The following is a 20,806-nucleotide window of genomic DNA, read 5'->3' as shown; positions in this document are numbered from 1 at the left end:
ACCATGAGTGAGAGGGAGGAGGATGACGCCGCCACCGAGGAAGCCTGGCTGCAGCTGCGGCCCGTGGAGCCCTTGTCCTCTCAGTGCTGCGGCAGCGGCTGCTCGCCCTGCGTGTTTGATCTCTACCACCGAGACCTGGCCCGCTGGGAGGCAGCCCTGGCCAGCAAGGACAGGAGCCTGCTGAGTGGGCACGAGTCCCAGGTGAGGGCGGCTACTCCTCAGACAAGAGGGCCAGGGTGGCAGTCTACCTGCCTCAGCCTGCCCAGCGTCCCTGCTCTGGGAAGCCTGCCTCGACTGTACAGCAGAGAGAAAAGAGTATCCTTGATGGAAGCAAACAGATCCAGGGTCAGAGTCCAGCTCAGGAACAAACTTCTGAGCCACTATGTGGCTTCAGGCGAAGTCTCTGCATCTCTCTAAGCCTTAGTTTCCCCATCTGTAAGACGAGGCTAACCATTTGGGATGTTTAGCACAGAGCTTGGTACTCATTTCATTTAACAGATATTTACTGAGGAGCTATTATACCCCGGGTCCTATGAGGCATTGGGGGTTTGAGAGTGAGCACGATAGACACAGTCTTTGTCCTTTTGGAGAAAGCTAGCGCATGGTTTATACTAGGGAAGCAGGGAATGCTGTTTGGTATTTCTTCTGGTCTGGCCCTTAGTACTTTTCTCTCCTTTTCTGAACTCCTAGGCGGCCTCATAGGGGATCAGGTTTAGCCCTTTATTGTAACGTTTGGGAAGGTTCACAGTTGTAAATGTAGATGGTAGAACACCGTGGAGCTCAATCCATGTATTATACAGATAAGGAAACTGAGGACTCATTCCTTCTGACACTGTGCACAGGTCTGGTTTCAAATCTGTCCCCATCCTGGTCTCCCTTCTTTGAACAGTCTTCCCGTTGTCTGTGTCCCTCCTGACTGATGTGGGGTAGAGACGTCACCTCCCATTTCTGCCTCTGTTAACTCAGTCTGCAGCACCATCGCTTTCCAGCCAGCCATTCCCCATCGTTGGGACCAGAGCTGGGCCAAAGCTTAGTCACTGTTACATGTGCTGTTCCTAAGCTGTAGATCATCCATCCTGAACAAATACAGTTGTTTTTGAACCCCAAAACGTGACTTCATATTTATCCCTGCGAAACATCTTCTTGTCGTTCTGCCGCAGGAAGGTGGTAGGAAGGTGGTGGGGCCAGAGCCCTCTGTCTTCTGCCAGTGACTGGGGGATGTTCATGACGACCTCTGTTTTTCCTTCTCACTGCCCCCCATCTCCACATGGCTCAGCCCTTTACTTCTTTGTGATCTCTGCTCAAATTGTGTTCTTCCCAACTCAGTACTGCCAGATGCCACCTAGATGTCCTTGTTGATGTGTGTACTGTCTGTGTCTCCTCACTGAAATACCAGTTCTGTAAGAGAAGGGGCCTGTGTCTTGCTCACTGTTCCATCCTCAGCACTTTGAGCAGTTCCTTGAGCATTACAATCAGCGTTCAGTAAATATTTGTTGAATGAATGAATGAGTTTATCCCAGATCTACTGAGCATCATATCCTATGTGCTAGGCATAAGGAGGTTGATGGTAAAGATGACAGGGCATCAGCCCTCAAACAACTCCGCTTATAGAAGAGGGACAGAGAACCACAGGGATATCACAGAAAGGGTATAAACTGAGACCCAGTTCTGCCAGTTAATTGTGGATGTTGGGGAGTACCATTTTAGTTTGCTAAACCTGTCTTGTTATCTGAAAAATGGGGATGTTAATACTTTGTAGGTTGCTATGAGTATTTTATGGGATAAATACATAAAGCACCTGGAACGTAGTAGATGCTCAGTAAATAGTAGCTGTCATCACCTGTTATAACAGAAATTTAAATGATATTACAAGATTTTGTCAGTCTTATAAAATAAAATATTTCAGTTTAATAATAAATTTCATTTTAAAACTTTTACTGAAGCAATTAATAATTGAAAAATAGTTTTCTTTTTTTTTGAGTTGGAGTTTTCATGCTGTCACCCCGGCTGGAGTGCAGTGGCATGTTCATGGCCACCACAGCCTTGACCTGCTGGGCTCAGGTGAGCCTTCAGCCTCAACCTTCCAAGTAGCTGGAACTACAGGCATGCGCCACTATGCTCAGCTAATTTTTGATTTATTGTAGAGATATGGTCTCACCAAGTTGCCCAGGCGGGTCTCGAACCCATGGACTCGGGCAATGCTTTCACCTTGGCCTCCCAAAGTGCTGGGATTATAGACATGAGTCACTGTGCCCAGCTGTAAAATATTTTATATTTCCATAATAATTTACATTTTATAAAATGCTCTTACATTGTATCTCATCTGACCCTATGATAACCCCATAAAGTTATCAGGGATGAATGTGCCCTTTTTATAGACTAAGAAACTAAGAACCAGAGGATTAAATAATATGCCTAAGGCTCCACAGGTGGGTAACAACGGAGCTGGGACTAACCCCAGTTCTCCTGACATCCAGCCCAGTCAAGAGTCAGCTGGGACGGAGGATGCCCAGGCGCCCTGGCCATCTTGGATGGAGGTTGTGGGAAGGGGCACAAAGGGGTCAGAGCCTTGGGTGCCAAGTCTGAGAGCTTCTGTCAGTTTGGTGACACTGTTAGCACCACATGGATAATTGGGGTCCAGAATTGGTGCTGCAGGAACACATGGTGCCAGACCTAGGCTGGGCATGGTGGGAGTAGTGATTTCCAGGAGGGAATCAAGTGTAGGCATTTTATAGGAGAGAAAGATCTGTGAGTCATGGCATTCAGAGAAGGCTTCCTAGAAGAGATGCAGGTCAGGGCGGAATGCCAAGGGTAGTAGGCTGAGACTCAGAAGGCATGAATTTGAGTCCTTGTTCACAGCGTGACCTTGGACAAGTAAGCTACTACCACTCAGGCCTCAATCTCTGTATGTAAGAGAAGGATGTTGGATTCAATAATCTCTGAGGACCCATCAGTTTCTAATTTCTGCATGTTTGAAAAATGGGTAGTTCTTTTATACACTGGAGATGAATGTTCTGGATAGAGGACACAGCTTGAGTAAATAAAGACTCAAGGTCCAGGCACACAGTGGCTCATGCCTATAATCCCAGCATTTTGGGACGCTGAGGCGGGAGGACCGCTTCAGCCTAGAAGTTCAAGACCAGCCTGGAGAACATAGCAAGACCGCATTTGTACAAAAAACAGAAAAATTTAAAAAATTAGCTGGACATGGTGGTGCACACCTGTAGTCCCAGCTACTTGGAAGGCTGAAGTGGAAGGATCACTTGAGTCCAGGAGGTCAAGGCTGCAATGAGCCGTGCTTGTGCTGCTGTACTTCAGCCTGGGTGACAAAGTGAGCCCAGACTCAACAAACAAAAACAAAATAAAAATAAAGACTTGGGTAGGAGGCAGCAGAATATTCTTGGAAGGATGGAGAAAAGTCTGGCGTTCAATGCACGGGAGATAAAATGAGGCTTGCGAGCCATCTGCAGGCCCCTTAGTGTCCAGATAATAAGGAGTCTGCACTTTACTCTGGGGCTAAGGGGAGCCATGGAAGGCTTAAGAGCAGGGTAAGCTCAGTGTAAAGTGCTCTGGCATTCTTGGATCTGGTCACGAAAGGGAAGTTAGGTGAGGCTGCTGCTCTCCATCATACCGGAAGCTTGCCACGAGACAGCCTCTCCTCAGGGAAGAGGGGATGGTGGGAGGATGCTCATGTGCCCGCTGAGCCCTGCCTCTAGCTGTTGGGTCTCTTCCTGTTGCAGAGCTGCCCCTCCAAGCTGAGCCCAGAGACCTTTCTAGCCTTCCGCATCAGTGCTGTGGACAAACTCACTCAGGACACCTACTGCATCCGCTTTGCGCTCCCGGGAAACTGCCCGCTTGGCCTGCGACCCGGCCAGCACCTCATCCTTCGGTACGCTTGGGGAGCGGGAGGACCAGAGCCTTGTGGCCCTGCTTTGCTGTCCGTTAGCTGGTGGCTTCGGGGAACTTGCTTCACCTCTGTTACGCCTCCACTTGTCTTCTTCAAAGCAGGCATAATGATATGTGACTCAGAGGGTTCTTGGGATGGAACTAAATAACATATTTTCACAATAAATAAAAGGAATCCGAGCACTTTAATAGTGTTCACTATCCAAGGCACAGTTCCATGTGCTTATAAATATGAACTCATTTCACCCTCACAAAGTCCTGCGTGGTAGGACAGGAAACGGAAGTTAGGGAGGATCAGAAACTTGCCTGAGGTCACACAGTTAGGAACTTTTGGCCCCAGAACTGGAAGGCAAACAGTGTGATTGTAGAGCCCATGATGTTAAACTAAGATGATGAGTACCCACTGGCAGAAAGGACACCGTCACTGAGGAAAAGGGTCTTGCCCACCATCACCTTAGCTAACAAGTCATGGAGCCAGGATTCACACCCAGACAGCCCCGCTCCCAAGTTACACTCTTGGCCACTCCTCCAAGGTTCCTTCTTCCTCCCAGCCTGCTTAGGTGCCCTCCTCCCACCCTGGTCCCCAGACCCTCAGACCCGCCTAGATGCAAGACCCTTTGGGATATCCAGGTAGAGTGTCTGCCAGGGAGTGGGTCTGCGGGTCTGAGGCTCGGCAGAGAGATCTGAGCTGCAGACGTGGATTCCAGAATCATTGTGCATACCTGGATGGCATCTGGGAACATGTGCACATGGAAGAAGGGCAGGACATAGGACTGACCCCTGGAAATGTCAGCATTACAGTGTTGGCAAGGAGACAAGTTGTCAGTGGAAGAGACTGGAGGTGTAGTCAAAGAGAAGGTGATTGGGATTGGAAGAAAGCTCATTGCTGATCAGACTCTGGCTGGCTGCCTCACACTGGACCCTGGTATTTGTGTCCAGCTCATTTGGCCTGCAGGTTGGAATAGAAGGCCACTATTCCAGTGGGCAGGAGGGATCACAGGGCAGGTCACAGCCCCACGCAATTTTCTACCTGTAAACCAGGATGCTCAGAGCCCCTTCCTCTGTTGACTCCTCTCTGCCGTCCTCACTTTCCCTCCAGGAACCTTCCCGACACACACATCTCACCATGTTGCTCCCTGTTCAGACACCTGGTGTGCCACAGTGCCTCCACAGTGGGTACAAGTTGAAAGCATCCCTTCCCACCAAGTGTCCCCCCCCACACACACACATGCGCCCCACTCTTTGTCTCAGCCTCCTTCTCACTTGCCAGTTCCTGACTCGCCCACGTTGTCTTGCCTGCAGGCTTTTGCCCAGGCTGTTCCTTCTGCCTGGAATGACTCTCCTTCCTGTTCCCACTTTCACCTGTCAGTGGGTGAAAGTGCTCATCCTTCATACCCAACTCCATGGGGTCCCAAGGTCCCCTCTAAGCATGTCAGTTTGGCCTCTGCTGCAGCAGGTGTCATAGTGCTTTCGTATCCAAGTCATATCGTGTTCTGTTCCTTGTTTGCTCGTTTGTCACATAAGCATCTATTAGCTATTTCTACCCAGCTTCTGGTGCATTGGGTCAAGGCCTTTGTCATCTGCATACCTCAGAAAAGAAAGCTTTGCCTGACTGGGTCGGTGGCTCAGCCTGTCATCCCAGCACTTTGGGAGGCCGAGGCAAGAGGATTGCCTGAGCCCATGGTTTCGAGACCAGCCTGGGCAACTTGGCAAGACTTCGTCTCTATAATCAATCAAAAATTAGCCAGGCATGGTGGAGTGCACCTGTAGTTCTGGCTACTTGGAAGGCTGAGGCAGAAGGATGGCCAGAGCCCAGCAGGTCGATGCTGGCGTGGCCATGTGCGTGCCACTGCATTCCATCCTGGGCAAAGGGGTGAGGCTCCGACTCAAAAAAAAAGAAAGCTTTGCTTGTAGTAGGACTTGCAAGAGGAGTGTGTAGGTGCTCCCAGAAAGCTCTGAGGGACTGTGTGAGGAATCAGCTCTAGAGTCAGCTATGGCTGAACTCCAGCTGTGCAGGTGACTTCTCTGAGCACCAAGCACTGGGCTGTTGCTTACTTATGTGAGGTCATGCACACAAGATGCTTGGCGCACAGTTGGTGCTTAAGACACCTTGGCTGTTACTATGACTCATGGTTGTTATCCTGGCCCTGTTGTTGATAACAGGATTCATACACCGGGCGGGACTTTGGACTAGGGCCCCTTGCAGGATCCCTCCAGTTCTGATGCTTCTGGCATATGGCAGTGAGTGTTTAATTAACGTTAACAGTTGTTTTTATCTTTATCGTTCTTTGGTTGAGAAGTGGTCAGGAAGAAGCACAGTCATGTCCCCAAACAGCTCACATCCTCGGAGCACTTTTTGATGGGCTCTCCCTTCTGGGATCCCAACGAAGCCTCACAACTGAGACACGGGTGACTGTCCCCATTTTATAGAAGAACCCCTGGGGGATGAAGTGACCTGCGTGGGCTCGCAGCCAGCATGTGACAGCAGTGCTGTCTTTTTCTGCTGTTGCTCAGTGAGGATCTCTGGGGATGACCAGACTCCACCTTCACTTCCACCAGCCTGGCAGCGGAGGTGTCTGATAAGGGTTTGTTGAATGACTGGCTGACTGCCTGACTGCATGCTTTTTTTCCCCAGAGGGATAGTAGATGGCTTAGAAATTCAGAGAGCCTATACGCCCATCAGCCCTGCTGATGCAGAGGGATACTTTGAAGTGTTAATTAAGGTGAGTTGGCCACAAGGATGCTCTGAGAGGCCAGGGACTGGTACCTCCTTTGGCAGCTTGGTTGGGGGAGGCACTTTCCATCAACTTGGGAAAAGCCATGTTGGCAGGGGAGGAGGCTGACTTGAGGGAGAAGCAGGAACAGGTGAAGGAGGCCTTCTCCTGTCTCCTTCTTCCCTAGAAAAGGGAGGCTGCTGGACCACCCGCAGAGGTCTAGTCCAGCATATTCCTGACAGATTTTGCTAAAAGGAGGCTTAGCCTAAGAAGGGGAAATGCCTTCACTGTTTCACCATCAGTGAAGAGTGAGCACCGGCTAGGGAGAGGGGGAGCCACATCCCCCCACACCCACTTTGTGCTGAGCATGGGGTCCAGAGGTGAGGCAGGCACATTGCCTGCCCTCAAGGAACCCACCGAGGACAAGCGGCCAGATCAGGATGACACAGCACGATAGATGCTGTGACACATGACAGTTGGCTGCTGGCGGTGAAGGGTGGACAGGCTGGGCTTCCCTGGAGAAGCTGTGTGGTCAAGGAGCAAGAACGAGAGGAAGAGTGTGGAAAGGAAGCTCTGAGTGCTGGAACAGAGACGAAAGAGACATGACGTTGGTCCTGGAACAGAAGGGGAGTGTGCCAAGGGAGTGGGTACAAGTTGAAAGCATCAGGCAAGAAGTAACCGTGAAGGACTTTGTGGACTGGACTAACCCGACATCACTTCTCAGAGGGAGGTGGGCAGGGGCATTGAGTTGGGCCTTAAAGAAGGAACACAAATTGGCAGTGGCCAGGAGTGGCATTCCAGGCCAAGGGGATGGGTGACCAAAGGCAGAAGGGAATGAAACAGAACCAGCCTTCTGGGAACTGTACCCAGTCTGAGTGGCGGGAGGAAGGGCTGCTCATGGGGCAGCCAGGTGGGTGGGGGAATTGGCAGGGATGAGGCGAAGTGAACAAAGAGGGCTGGATGCAGACAGAGCACCCTGGAGGCCCAGGGAGGAGGCAACAAACATGTAAGAAGTCTGGAGATCCAATTATGTGGGGAAATAATTAGGTGGAACTACATGAAATTGCTGATACATGAACATTTTTGACTTAAGAAAAATTCATTTCATATGGGTCAACCTAGCATGTAGCCCCAGAACATCATTTCCCAAATGGAATTCTGAGGAGTGCCAGTATTTAAAAACAACTTTCGCATCCTTAGACTACCTTAAGAGACATGAATTATTATCTCTATTTCATTGATAAGCAAACTGAGGCCCCCAGGAGGACCCCAAGCACCGCAGCTAGTAAGGCCCCCTGACAGACCCCAGCTCTGCCTCCAGCTCCTGCCTTCAGAGCCCAACGTTGATTCCCTCACACATAAGCTTGGATGGGATCCCTTCTCCATGCGACTGTTTGTCTGGGAGATTCCACAAATCTTCTCCAAATGGCCTGCTTCCCCAAGCTGCTTGTCTGGGTGTGTTTCTGCTGAAAGGATAAGCCTGGAGACAGTTCTTCAGGGCAGCTGGATCTTTCCCAGCTGCGAGGCTGATTTTCTCCTTCGTTTACCGGAAAGCCTCTCTTTAGAGAGATGCTTAATTATCGCTAAGCCCCTGGCTGGGAAGAGCAGGAAATATCTCTGCAAATTGGGCAGGCAGGTGGGGTTGTGTGGGTTGACCCTCCTGTGCAGAAGGAAAGGAGGAACTCCCATCTCTCAGGTCCCTCCTGGGCACTAGGCCCCGCTTCTGGTTCTTTATTCTCTTATCTCCTTTCAACCTCTTAACCACCCTGCAGAGTAGATTCTAGTATCCCCATTTTACAGAGGAAGAAACTAAAGCTCAGAGAGATGACATATTTATCCCAGGCTCCTCGTAACATGATCCCAAGTGGAAGGACAGCAGTTTGGTATCAGTTCTGTTTAGCAAGTGTGTATTGAGCGTTTACTCTGTGCCAGGCTCTCTGTGGGTGCTAGAGACACAGAAGAGTCCTTCCCTCTTCCCTGGTTGCTATCTGTGCTATAGGACCTCTAAGGCCACAGCTGGGCTTGTGCCTCCCCCAGGACTGGGGCCAGAAAGCAAAGTACCCACCTAGACACAGCCTCCACAAGGCAGGAGCCTTCATTTACCTCCCAGACCTCTCCCAGGTGAGCCGATGATGTCCAAGGAAGTCAGGGATGGAATTGGAGACAGTGATGGATGCTTAAAAACAGGGGGAAAAGAGCCCAGTCTCTTCTTCGAGGCTGGCTACAATCTCACTCCAGACACCCTGCCAGGCCTGTTTCCCAGTGTATCCCTCGCCCCTACGCCACCATCTACTTGTTCTTCCCAAAACATGACCCAGCTGTCCTATTCCTGACCATTCCACACCTGATGTCCAAAGTCTCCTCTGCACTCCTGCTCAAGGCCCAGCTCAAATACTTCTTCCTCCAGGAAGCCATCTTTGTTCCTACTCCATGGAAGTGACTGCACCCACCCAAGGGCTCTCCTAGCACTTTGTCCTTCTCACAGCTGTGAATTAGTTTCTACCTTGTATGTGTCTGAGACTTTAGGTCGTTCCTAGATTATGAACTCCTTAAGGGAAGAGACTGAATCTGGATGGATTGGTTCATTCATTCATCCAGTTATATATTAAAATTTTTCCGTGATTCAGACGCTGGCTGCCTTTCTGGAGCTTAAGGTCTAGCCACCTCCCCTGCAGCCCCAGCACGGTGCCTGACACAGAGTGGGCAGGCACCCAGGACATATAGACTGCCCTCACCCCATGGGGATCACTCTACAACCTTCATGCTTTGCTCCAACCAGGAGATGGTGTGGGATAATGGGAAGGCTGCAAATGGATGGCTGGCTACAAGCCAAATCCAGTCCACAAGTGTACTTGGTGTTGGCCTGCACAGGGTCTTAAACTTTTGAGTGAATTGCAGACTTGGGAGATTTTAAATAAAAATATGAGTTTCCTACTCCTTTTGGAAAATGAGTAGATCTGGAATCATTGGCCCCGCAAACTGTGAACTAGAACCTGCAAAATGACTTTCCCCCTTTAGAAGGAGCATTCACTCACCAATTTATCCCAGTCCCCACTACCATCCACTACCCCCTACTGGCTCCCTGAGACTGATTGTTAATGGCAGTTAATCCTCACCCAGTTCTTCACTCAATTATGGGACCTGTGTGGTCCCCGTGGGCATTTGGTTTGTGACTGAATGCTGAAGGCTACAGGTCCCATGGAAGTCTCATTCTAGCCTCGTCTTGTGCCTTCTGTGTAAGTTTCGGGGCTTCATTGGAAAATCGGGAATGACTTTACCGACAAGAAGATAAGGAGTAGGCCTAAGTGAGATAGCATGTGAGAAGCACTTAGCATGCAAGAAGACCTCCTCAATAGTGGCCGGTGTGCTTTGCGTCGCATCGGCAGCTTGTGCCTGTCCCACTGAGGTCTCCCTGTGCTTGCTTCCAGTGCTACCAGACTGGGCTGATGTCCCAGTATGTCAAGTCCTGGAAAGCAGGTGACACAGCTTTCTGGCGAGGACCCTTCGGACGTTTCTTCTATAAACCAAACCAGGTCAGTGCCAGCATCCTGAGTCTGCAAGAAATTCCCCTGGCTCATCCTCTAGGGCTGTGGTTTCCACATTTTAGGCTACAGAGTCTCACTGTGCCTAAGATCAAATCCAACCCCGAGTGTGTCCTTGGGGTTGGATACAGAGGGGAATGAGATAGGTACTAATAGACAAGACTGCCCACCCAGCTCCAGAACTATCCATGCCCCCCATCGCTTAGAAAACCACACTTGTGGCTCAGCCTGTAATCCCAGCACTTTGGGAGGCCGAGGCAAGTGGATTGCCTGAGCCCGTGGGTTCGAGATCTGCCCAGGCAATTTGGCAAGACCTCATCTCTACAGTAAATCAACAATTAGCCAGACTTGGTAGCGTGCATCTGTAGTTCCGACTACTTGGAAGGCTGAGGTGGAAAGATCGCTAGAGCCCAGCAGGTCAGCGCTGTGGTGGCCATGAGCACGCCCACTGCACTCCAGCCTGGGTGACAGAGTGAGACTCCAACTCAAAAAAAAAGAAAAGAAAAGAAAAAACCGCACTCATGTACGTGGAGTTTAGGACCCTATACATCTGACCCTCAAATGTCTTTCCAATTCACGTTCCAGTTCACGACTGAATACAGCCCCTGGCTTCTGCTTGGGAGCGCACGGTATCCCAACATAGAAAGCTCTGGCCCCTCATCTCCATGGCACGTCCACTTCCTTCCTGACTTTCCCAGGAAGAATGAGCAGCTCCTCATCAGTTATTGCATATCTGCAAAGCAGTTTGCCAGCATGTGCCAAGAGTCCTCAAATCCTTTGACCCAGTCATTTCACTTCTGGAAGCGTATCACATGGAATGAATCTTCTACATATGTTCATTACATCTCTATTTATAATAGCATAAAATTGGAGACAAGTGAATATGCAAAAACAGGGTAACAGTTCAGGGCTACAAGCACTTGATAAAGTAATATCCTGGATTTTAAGATGATGTTTATAAATGATGTATATGCGTATGCTATGTGATCAAGTGACAAACACTGGGTACAAAACTGAATATACAGCAGATTGGGAAACTCAATTAAAATGCAGAGAAACTACAAAAAGAAAATGCAGTGGCAGGGCACATAACATCAGTAAGGGTACCCAAACATTTTTTTTTTTGAGTTGAAGTCTCACTCTGTCTCCCAGGCTGGAGTGCAGTGGCAAGCTCACAGCCACTGCAGCCTCGACTTGCTGGGCTCAGGCAATCCTTCTGCCTCAGCCTTCCAAGTAGATGGAACTACAGGCATGTACCATCATGTCAAGCTATTTATTTATTTATTTATTTATTTATTGTAGAGATGAGGTCTCGCCAAGTTGCCCAGTCTGGTTTTGAACCCGTGGGCTCAGGCAGTCCTCTCACCTCGATCTCCCAAAGTGCTGGGATTACAGGCGTGAGCCACCAAGTCTGGCGGGTACCCAATCTTAAGCCAGACAAAGTGGGGACCAAGGGGAGGCCCAAACTTTACTTGTATGCTGACCACTTATGTACCTAACCCTGAACTGTGCCCTACGTCTTAAAAAAAATAATAAAAGAAAATGCAATGAAATATTTGTAGCTCTGGGTGGTGAAATTATAGTGATTTTTATTTTCTTCATTATACATTCTAAATTATCTGCAGTGAACACCTATTACCTTTATAATTAGGAAAACAAAGCAAAACAAAAACAAATGGAAGAGAATGAATCATGCCTTCCTCTCCATTCTTTTTCTTTAATTTAAAAATAGCTTTTATTGGTTTATTGGGTTTTTTTCCTTATTGCAAATGCAATGCATGCTCATTACCCAAAAAATCAGCAGATAGTGGCAAAAAAAGAAGAAAATAAACACCCCCAGGCCATCTACCCAGATATACCAATCTTACTACCTTGGTAAATATCCTTCCAAAGCCTCTCCCACTTGAGTTTATGTACAGATGCACACACACGTATGTGCGTGTATAATAATCTCAAACACATATGTGTTGCCTCCTGCACGCCAGGCTCTGTCCTTGGCACTTGCCATGCAGTAACTCATGTGTCTTGACAACAGCTCAGATGCCACCACCCCTATTCTGCAGATATGTGATGTGCATATATCAGTGCTTTTCCACAGTGTTCTTCTGGTTCTAACCACGCCGAGCCTTGCATCCTAGCAGAATGTGCCCCTGGATTTCCCAAGCCCTCCAGAGCAGGGAATGGGAACTGTTCTGTTTCCTCCTGAGCGTCTTTCCTCCTGGCCTAGGGTGGATCCCGGATGAATGTTGTCTTGACCGCCTGTTCAGTGGAGCCTCCATTACATCCACAGAATGTCGGAAAGCCCCTGCACTTCTTATCCAGGAGATTGTAGGGCCTGGCTGTGAGGATAAAGAAATGCAGTCTCACACATTAATATTCAGCCACTGAAATTAAGCGAAGTCTCAGCTTTGCTCCCAGGAGGAAAGACGCTCAGGGTGCTCCTGCCCTCTCCTGGGCCCTGCTTTACTACTCTGCAGTCCTTTTCATTACAGATGGATATTACATCAGCCCTGAGGACTGACACGTTAGCGTCTATGTGTCCATTCAGCAGACATAAGTGTCCACCCAGGGCACACCCATGCTGCACTCCGGGGACCCAGAGAGGGTCAGACGAGGCCCCTGTCCTCCAGAAGCTCATAGTCTAATGAGGGAGACATACACACAGCTGACAATAACAGTGTGACCAGTGTTTGTAAAGGATGCACGGGGAGCTATGGGGACAGAAAGGAAGGACCCTTCCCTTGCTCTCGGCCTGGGAGAGCTTCCTGAGGATAGCCCAAGCTGAGATGGGAGAGAGGAGCAGCATGACCGGCCAGAGACCTGGAGAGAGCACAGAGGCAGGACAGGAAGATGTAGCCCAGCAGCCGCTGACTGCTGGAGTCTCAGGGGCTCAGGGACAGAAAGGAATCTCATTGGATTAAGCCTAGCCTCCAGACCAGCCATGTTCCATCATCTTATCTAATTCTCACAACAAGTCTGAGATAGGTGCTGTTCTGAGGAGGTGCTCTAATATTTTGCCAGTGAAGAAACCGAGACTCAGATTGGTGAAAGAGCTTGCCCAGATCACATGGTTAGGGATTTATCCACAGAAGCCTGGTCTCTAGAATGAGAGGTGAATACCTCTCTGCATGCATCAGGCACTAACCTTTAAGGCATTGACCTTAAGGAGGACCACCCCTCTCCAAGAGGCCTAGAACTAGGAAATGGGTTCAGTGAAGAGGAGTTGATGGAACCAGGGCCTCTTGGGGCAGGAACTCACCTTTTCTGAGCAGCTCTTTTGTGCCAGTGCTGTATTACATGCCTCTGTTTATCATCTCATTTAGTCTAGGCATAGAGGAAGCAGCCCTTTGAGGAGGGCTGGGATGGGATAGGGAGTGGGCAAGGCTTTGGTGTGGAGCAGGTTTCAACTCGATGCAAGGTGGGCAGACCTTCCTGGCAAGGAGAGTCAGCCCATAATAGAGCAAGCAGCCTTGGGAGGGGGCGAGCTCCCTGTTGGCAGGAGCATGTAAGCAGAGAGCCCTTTGGGGATGCTTCAGTAGGCAGCCAAGCCACTTACAGGATTGGCTACCCTGTTATGTTCCCTTTCAGCACCAAGACACTACAATCTCTGTTTGGTTTCTTTTTTAAAAAAATACTTTATTTTAAAGATGTGGGGTAATTCAGGATTAGGTACACAAGTGGACATCGTACAGGTAAAGTGTGCGCCTCCCTTTGGTCCCCACACTGCCTGGTTTGAGATGAGGTACCCTTATTGTTGTTGTATCCCCACCCCCACCCCAGCAGATCCTGCTACTGCCAAACCCTTTCTTATAGTATTATGGTAAATATTCATGGTCCACTTTTGAGTGATATAACCGCTATTTTCTAAACCTCACATGCCTTTCACAAGCTAAGGTGGCTTCCTGGTAGAGGCAGGCAGGGGACATAAATGGGTAGACACCCAGGAAGGGCACTGCTGTCTAGTTGAAGGAAGCCCAGGAAAAAGCCCCATAATGGGGTGGGTGGGGTGAGACGCCCCGCAACCTGCCTGTCACATATTCCTCTGTTCCCAGTATGGTGAGCTCCTCATGCTGGCTGCGGGCACGGGCCTGGCTCCCATGGTGCCCATCCTGCAGAGCATCACAGACAATGCTGATGACGAGACCTTTGTCACTCTGGTCAGCTGCTTCAAGACCTTCGAGGGCATCTACCTAAAGGCCTTCCTCCAGGAACAGTCCCGTTTCTGGAATGTCCGCACCTTCTTTGTACTCAGCCAGGTGAGCCCGGGTGGTGACTTCCCTCCATGATTGAGACTCTGCAGTCCCCTTGCACCCGTCCTGAGGACCAGCCGTTTCCTCTCTGTCCCAGGCTAAGCACTGATCCCGTAGCAATAATCCCTGCCATGGGTGAGCACCTATGCTGTGCCTGGCATGGAAGGCAAGTGTCTCCCTTTTCATAAATACAGACAAGGAGATGGAAGCTCAGAGGTGAAGGTGCCAGCCAGCTCCTGCCACTGGGTAGGGGTGAGGCTGAGATGTGTGCCTGGGACTGTGACTCCAAGTCCATGTCTGTGGTTCCGGAGCCCAGGGCTATGGTTCCGAGCCCAGCTCTCACCCCACCCTCTGTTGTCTCTTGTCTACCCCCTTGTGTCATCCATTTCGTAGACTAGAGCCCGTCATGGAGTCCTGGACAGGCCCATACCTCCAGGTTGTGTGATGTTCCTTGAGGCTGGGGCCAGTGTCTGGACGTGCACTCTTTTCAGTGCTTAGCATAGTACCAGGCACAGAGTGGGGACCCTGTCAGTCTCCGAGGGAATAGGCTAGATCAGCATTCACTACCCTTGTCAGGGTCCTTCCCACCCCAGTCTATGCTCTAACTGGAAGCAACTCTATTTCCTATTTCCTGACCACTACCCACACTCTGGTTCCTCGTTCTGTTTGTCCACTCAGGATCCTTCCCCGGCCCTCCTCCCAGGCCATAGCATAGGGGGCCGTCTCTGCCCCTTATCTCAAGCAAGGCCCTCAGCTGCCATTGTTCACCTGCCTCCCCCTGGTCTGTAGCATTATTTCTTCCTGCACCCCTGGGTTGGGGGGTTGCCAACTGGGTCAGCCTTATTGCCCTGTGCTTGCTGCGGGACACCCTTCTCATCAGTTTCCTCCTGGAGGAAGTTTTAGGTAGTCCCTAAAGACTTTGATCCAGCACTGTGGCTGGGTATGGGGGCCAGGAAACTGGGTTTCCCTTCCCAATACCAGAGTTCCCACAGGCCTGTCCATGGAGCAGAAGGCTGAGTGGCATGAACATCGAGAGGGCCATGCTTGGCGAACATTAGTGGCAGGAAGTGCCCAAGGCAGGGGAGTGAAGCTGAAGGCTAGGGTGCAGTCTGAGGGGTGGGGGCGAGGGAAGAGCCGCTGTGCCCAGCGGCATGGTCAGCCCTGCCTGAGAGTCTGGGTGAGGATGGGGGCAGGATGGTAGGATAACAGGCTCCTGGCAGAGCCTTCCTGGCCACTGGCCAGCCTTCCCTCTCCTCTATCCCCCGACCATCTGCTAGATGCCAGGAACACAAAAATGAGGAAGACCCACTACCTGCCTCCCAGGCTCTTACCTGTATAGGGGTGACAGTCATACAGACGGCTGGTGAAGACTCCCCTTTACTCAGCGCTTTGTCAGAGCCCAGCATCACTCTGAGTACTTTGCGTATAGTAGCTCTTCTAATCCCCACCACAGTCTTGTGAGGCTTGTATTGCCATCATGCCTCTTGTGCAGATGTGGAAACTGAGGCACAGAAAGGTAATGCAGTCAGTTGGTGGAGAGTGGGGTATGACCCCAAGTGGTCTTGCATAGGGGTCGCGGCCTTAGTGCTCATCACAGTGAGGCAGTGCGAGGTGCCATGACAATGCCACAAGCAAGCCGGGCTTGGTGGCCTGTAATCCTGCGCCTTGGGAGGCTGAGGCGAGTGGATTGCCTGAGCCCGCGGGTTCGAGACCTGCCTGGGCAACTTGGTAAGACCTCATCTCTACAGTAAATAAAAAAACATTTGCCAGGAGTAGTAGTACGCGCCTGTAGTTCCAGCTACTTGGAAGGCTGAGGCGGAAGGATCGCCAGAGTCCAGCAGATCGAGGCTGCGGTGGCCGGGAGCAGCCACTGCAGTCCAGTCTGGGCAACAAAGTGAGACTCCAACTCAAAAAAAAAACAAAAAAAAACAAAAAAACACAATGGCACAAGCAAAGAGGGCCAGTGGAGTCAGGGAAGGCTTCACTCAACAGATGGCATTTGAGTTCAAGTTCACCAGCCATTGAGGATCTTCAGCTCCACACCAGACTTCGATGGTGCTGGTGGCCTGGGGTTGGGCAGGTGAAGGGGGAGGTCAGTGGCAGGGCCGGTGAAGGGGGGTGGCAGGTGCTCCTGTCTGCATTCCCCAACTCAGCGTGCCCCCTCCCCGGCCTGGGCCACTCTCACCCCTGGCTAGTCACTCCCTGCCGATTTGTCCTGCATCCTGCAGCACAGAGGGTAGATATGACACAGCATCGCCATGCTTCCAGCCCTCCCCTGGCTCCCCACTGCTCTCAGGATGATGTCCAAGCCTGGGTACACTGCCAACCCCTGCGGCCTCGTCTCCTGGCTGCCCTCCCTGCATTCTGTGTCCTGGTGTCACTGGTCTGCCCTGGTTGCAAGTATGCTGTGCTTTTCTGGCTGCTGGGCCTTTGCTCATGCCATTCCCCCTGGCAGGAATGCTTCTCTTCCTCCCCAACACCTCTGCATCCCTCGCATCCCTGCCCAGGTGTAGTTTCATCCCGGCAGCTCTCCTAGAGCCCCGTACCGGCCTTGGTGTTGCTGTCACCATGCCTCCACTCTCCTTCACAACACCCACCTGCTACCCTGTCATGGTTTGTGGGGACACCCTCCTCACCTGAGCAGCAACCAGACCCAGGGTGTCTCAGAGTTGACAGTTAGGGTGGGTGACTGAACCCAAGTGCCTGAGGGAAGGAGAGGTGAGGCCCCACTGAGTAGGTCAGACCACAGGGGAGCATGGGAAAGCCCAGATCATCAGAGAGCATCCCTTGTCAGCACAGGCTCTGGGAGGCAGGGCTCCTGGCCCTGTGAGTGCACTTGAGAATGGATGTCTCATCACAGGGCATCTGCCAGGCTTACCTGTCACTGTGGCTCCCCAGACAGTGACTTTCCAGCCAGTGACCTCATCACAACAGCTCAGAACGGGCATGGTCACTCTGCCAGGAAGTAGCACTGCAGCCAGGATTCCAACTCCACCCCGTCCTGGCCTCCTGCCTGGCCCTCAGAGATTCTGCAAAGTGATGACTCTGTTCTGGGATTTTTTTTTTTTGAGTTGGAGTCTCGCTCTGTCGCCCAGGCTGGAGAGCAGTGGCATGCTCATGGCCACCCCAGTGTCGATTTGCTGGCCTCCAACGATCCTTCTGCCTCAGCCTTCCAAGTAGCCAGAACTACAGGCATGCGCTACCACTTGCGTCTAATTTTTTGATTCATTGTAGAGAGGAGGTCTCGCCAAGTTGCCCAGGCTGGTCTCGAACCCATTGGTTCAGGCAGCCCTCTCACCTCAGCCTCACAGTGTGCTGGGATTACAGGCTTGAGCCACTGTTCCTGGCCAGATGATTTTTTTTTTAAATTGTGGGCTAGTTACACGGTTTCTTCTCTTCACTGAAATTCTTCAATCTATTTATAGTCATCCCTCGGTTTCTGTGGGGGATGGTTCCAGGATCCCCTGCAGATACCAAAACCCTTGGATGCTCGAGTCTCTCTCTATCAATGGTGAGGTGTTTGCATGTAGCCACATACACACTCCTGTATCCTTGACATCCTCTCTAGATTACTCATGCTACCTCGTGCAAGATAAATAGCTGTTATGGTATATTGTTTTTATTTGTATTATATTTTGTTATATTGGTATTTTTGAATTACAAAACATATTTTTGATCTGCAGCTGTGGACCCATGGATCGAGAGGACTAACTGTATATTTAATGATTTGTATACTTTTTATGCAGATGTTATACTTCAATAAGATGTTTACTTTAAAAAAATAGAAAATCAGGCTCGGTGGCTCAGCCTGTAATCCCATGCCATTGGGAGGCTGAGGTGAGTGGATTGCCTGAGCCCGCGGGTTCGAGACCCGCCTGGGCAGTGAGACCTCATCTCTACAATAAATAAAAAAATCAGCCGGGTATGGTAGCGGACGCCTATAGTTCCAGCTACTTGGAAGGCTGAGGCGGAAGGATCACTGGAACCCAGCAGGTCAAAGCTGCGGTGGCCGGGAGCGGCCACTGCACTCCAGTCTGGGCGACAGAGTGAGACTCCAACTCAAAAAAAAAAAATAGAAGAAGAAATTCCTCCAAGTCAGATGGAGGGGGAGCCTTCATTCAGTGACCCTAACTAGGAAAGCCACAAGCCAAGGCTGAAAGGACAGAAATCAAGAAGAAGCCTGGGTCCCTTGGGTACCAGCAGTCCCTAGAATGCTAGCTTAGATCAGGTGCAGCGGCTCAAGCCTGTAATCCCAGCACTTTGGGAGGCCAAGGTGAGAGTATTGCTGAGCCTGGAGATTCGAGACCAGCCTGGGCAACTTGGTGAGACCTCGTCTCTACAATAAATCACAAAAACTAACCAGGCTTGGTGGTGTGTGTCTGTAGTTCCGGCTACTCGGAAGGCTGAGGCAGAAGGATCGCCAGAGCCCAGCAGGTCGAGGCTGCAGTGGCCGGGAGCGTGCCACTGCCCTCCAGCCTGGATGATGGAGTGAGACTCTGACTCAAAAAAAAATAATACGGGCAACCCCCTCAGGTCCCCTCCTGCTCTGGGAGCTTTTCTGTCCTCTCAAATCCTGCTTTAAAAAAAAAAAAACAAAAAACGCAAGCTTAGCCTTTTAGGTGAGAGAAAGAAACTCCTTTCTTCACGAAGGCACTGCTGCCTGGGCTCTGTGTCACATGTGACTAGAACGTGGCAGGAACCTTGTCTGTGCTGAGCAACTGCCATGTCCCCAGTGCCTAGCTCTGTGCCTGGAATAGGGCGAGCACTCAGTGTCTGCTGAATGAAACCCTAAAGCAAGTGAGCAAAAACTATGCTCCAAGGGTGATAGTGTTAGATAACCTTGGACAGATTCTGGGAAGCCCATGGACTCGGGGAGAGAACACCCCTCCTCCCACAGTGACAGGTGCAGTGGCTGTGGGGAGGCAGCAAGTGACCGCGAGACTCGAGCCCTGTCCCTACTGCTGCCCCACCTTACTGTGTGCTCTGGGGTAGCCCCCTCCACCCCATGTCTCACCTGTTCTTTGTGCCTCAGCCGATCCACAGGCTCTCTTTAAAGGTGATGAGGAAGGGCCTGGCCCATGGTGGCGCTTGGCAAAGGTTAGCTTTCCGTCCCCTCTGCTTCGAGTTCCTTGTTTGGCAGAGAACTGGCTGTGTGAACCCTGAGGTTCGCCCAGTAGTCACACCCATTTCTCATCTTCCCAGGAGGACTCCTCAGAGCAGCTTCCCTGGAGTTACCGGGAGAAGACCCGCTTTGGCCGCCTTGGCCAGGACCTGATTGAAGAGCTGGTTGGCTGCTGTCGGAGAAAGCCATTTGCACTGGTCTGCGGCTCGGCTGAGTTCACCAAGGACACAGCCAGGGGCTTGCTGTGTGCAGGCCTTGCCGAGGACTCATGCTTCCTCTTCTAGCTTGGCCTCCCTCCCAGAACCCGGGCGAGGGGCCTGCCGCTGGGACCCAGGGAGGAGCACGGACTGGAACCAGACGATGTGGAGTCCAGGCCTGGCCCTGCTGCTGACTAGCCAGATGACCTCGGGCAAGTGTCTTGACTGCTCAGAACCTCCATTCTCACCTGCCCCGGGAGGCTCATTGCTCCCGCCTGGCATCCTACCGTGTGGAGGGCAGATGGAGGAAACCGGCCTTGGAGTCAGGGAAGATTTCTCAGAGGAAGCCACGTCCAGGCCAAGCCCCTGGAGGAGTAGGAGTTGGCAGCGGAAGGGGTGGGGGGCTTCCCTGGTCCCTCGGATTAGAGGGCCTGTGAGGGGCTTCAGCTGTGGCTCAGTGTGGGCTCAGACCAGGTGCCCCCTCAGTGTGCAGGGAATGACACAGGCGAGGCTAAGAGCTCTTTGGAGGAGGCCCTTGCTGATGTTCCTCCAGCGCCGTGAGCCTGACACACTGGAGGCCTTGGGCCTGTGACATGACCTGAGAGCCAAGTGGGGCCTTGGATTGCCTTTTATTGACTCCAGGCCTTCCCTGCTGCGAGCGGCTTCGTTTCCAGTCTCCCCTTTCCTGGCTCAAGAGCAGAGCCCAGCCTAGAGTCCTTTCCCAGCAAAAGCAGAGGCAGGGAAGCAGACGCCCCTCCCTCCTCCTGCAGGCCGCGCTCAGCCCATGCCTTCAGCTCCAGTGCCCTGGCGACAGTTGCTATGGAGATCTAAAGATAGAGCAGGAGTCAGGAGACCTGGGTCCCTCTCCCAGCTCTGCCCACTGAGCGGCTGCCGATTCCGGTCCTCCCACCCCAGGAACCCAGCACCCCTGGGCAGCGCGCTGCAGTTAATGAATTCTGCTTTTCACAGCCTGGGCTCCGGCGTGCTGCGCCGGCTCTGGCCGGCTATAGGCAGTCCCAGTCCCAGAATTGGAATACCAAGTCATGGAAGCCTAGAGTTGGACTTTTATGTGCAG

At 51.4% G+C, this 20,806-nt stretch overlaps 1 protein-coding gene across 1 annotated transcript; it reads left to right on the top strand.

Moving 5' to 3' along the window:
- Positions 1-19,818, top strand: LOC103276822 (NADH-cytochrome b5 reductase-like). Its single transcript, XM_008074270.1, has 6 exons — positions 1-201; positions 3,741-3,889; positions 6,542-6,629; positions 10,049-10,153; positions 14,215-14,418; positions 19,615-19,818. Exons 1-6 carry the CDS (start codon positions 4-6, stop codon positions 19,816-19,818), a joined length of 948 nt encoding a protein of 315 aa, XP_008072461.1. The 5' UTR covers positions 1-3.
- The last annotated feature ends 988 nt before the right edge of the window (positions 19,819-20,806 follow it).

This window comes from Carlito syrichta, unplaced genomic scaffold, assembly GCF_000164805.1.
Source record: "Carlito syrichta isolate Samal-C Ts95f unplaced genomic scaffold, Tarsius_syrichta-2.0.1 Scaffold316384, whole genome shotgun sequence".
NCBI lineage: Eukaryota > Metazoa > Chordata > Mammalia > Primates > Tarsiidae > Carlito > Carlito syrichta.
The sequence above is the reverse complement of the archived record's forward strand: the minus strand, read 5'-3'. Positions and strand labels throughout refer to the sequence as shown.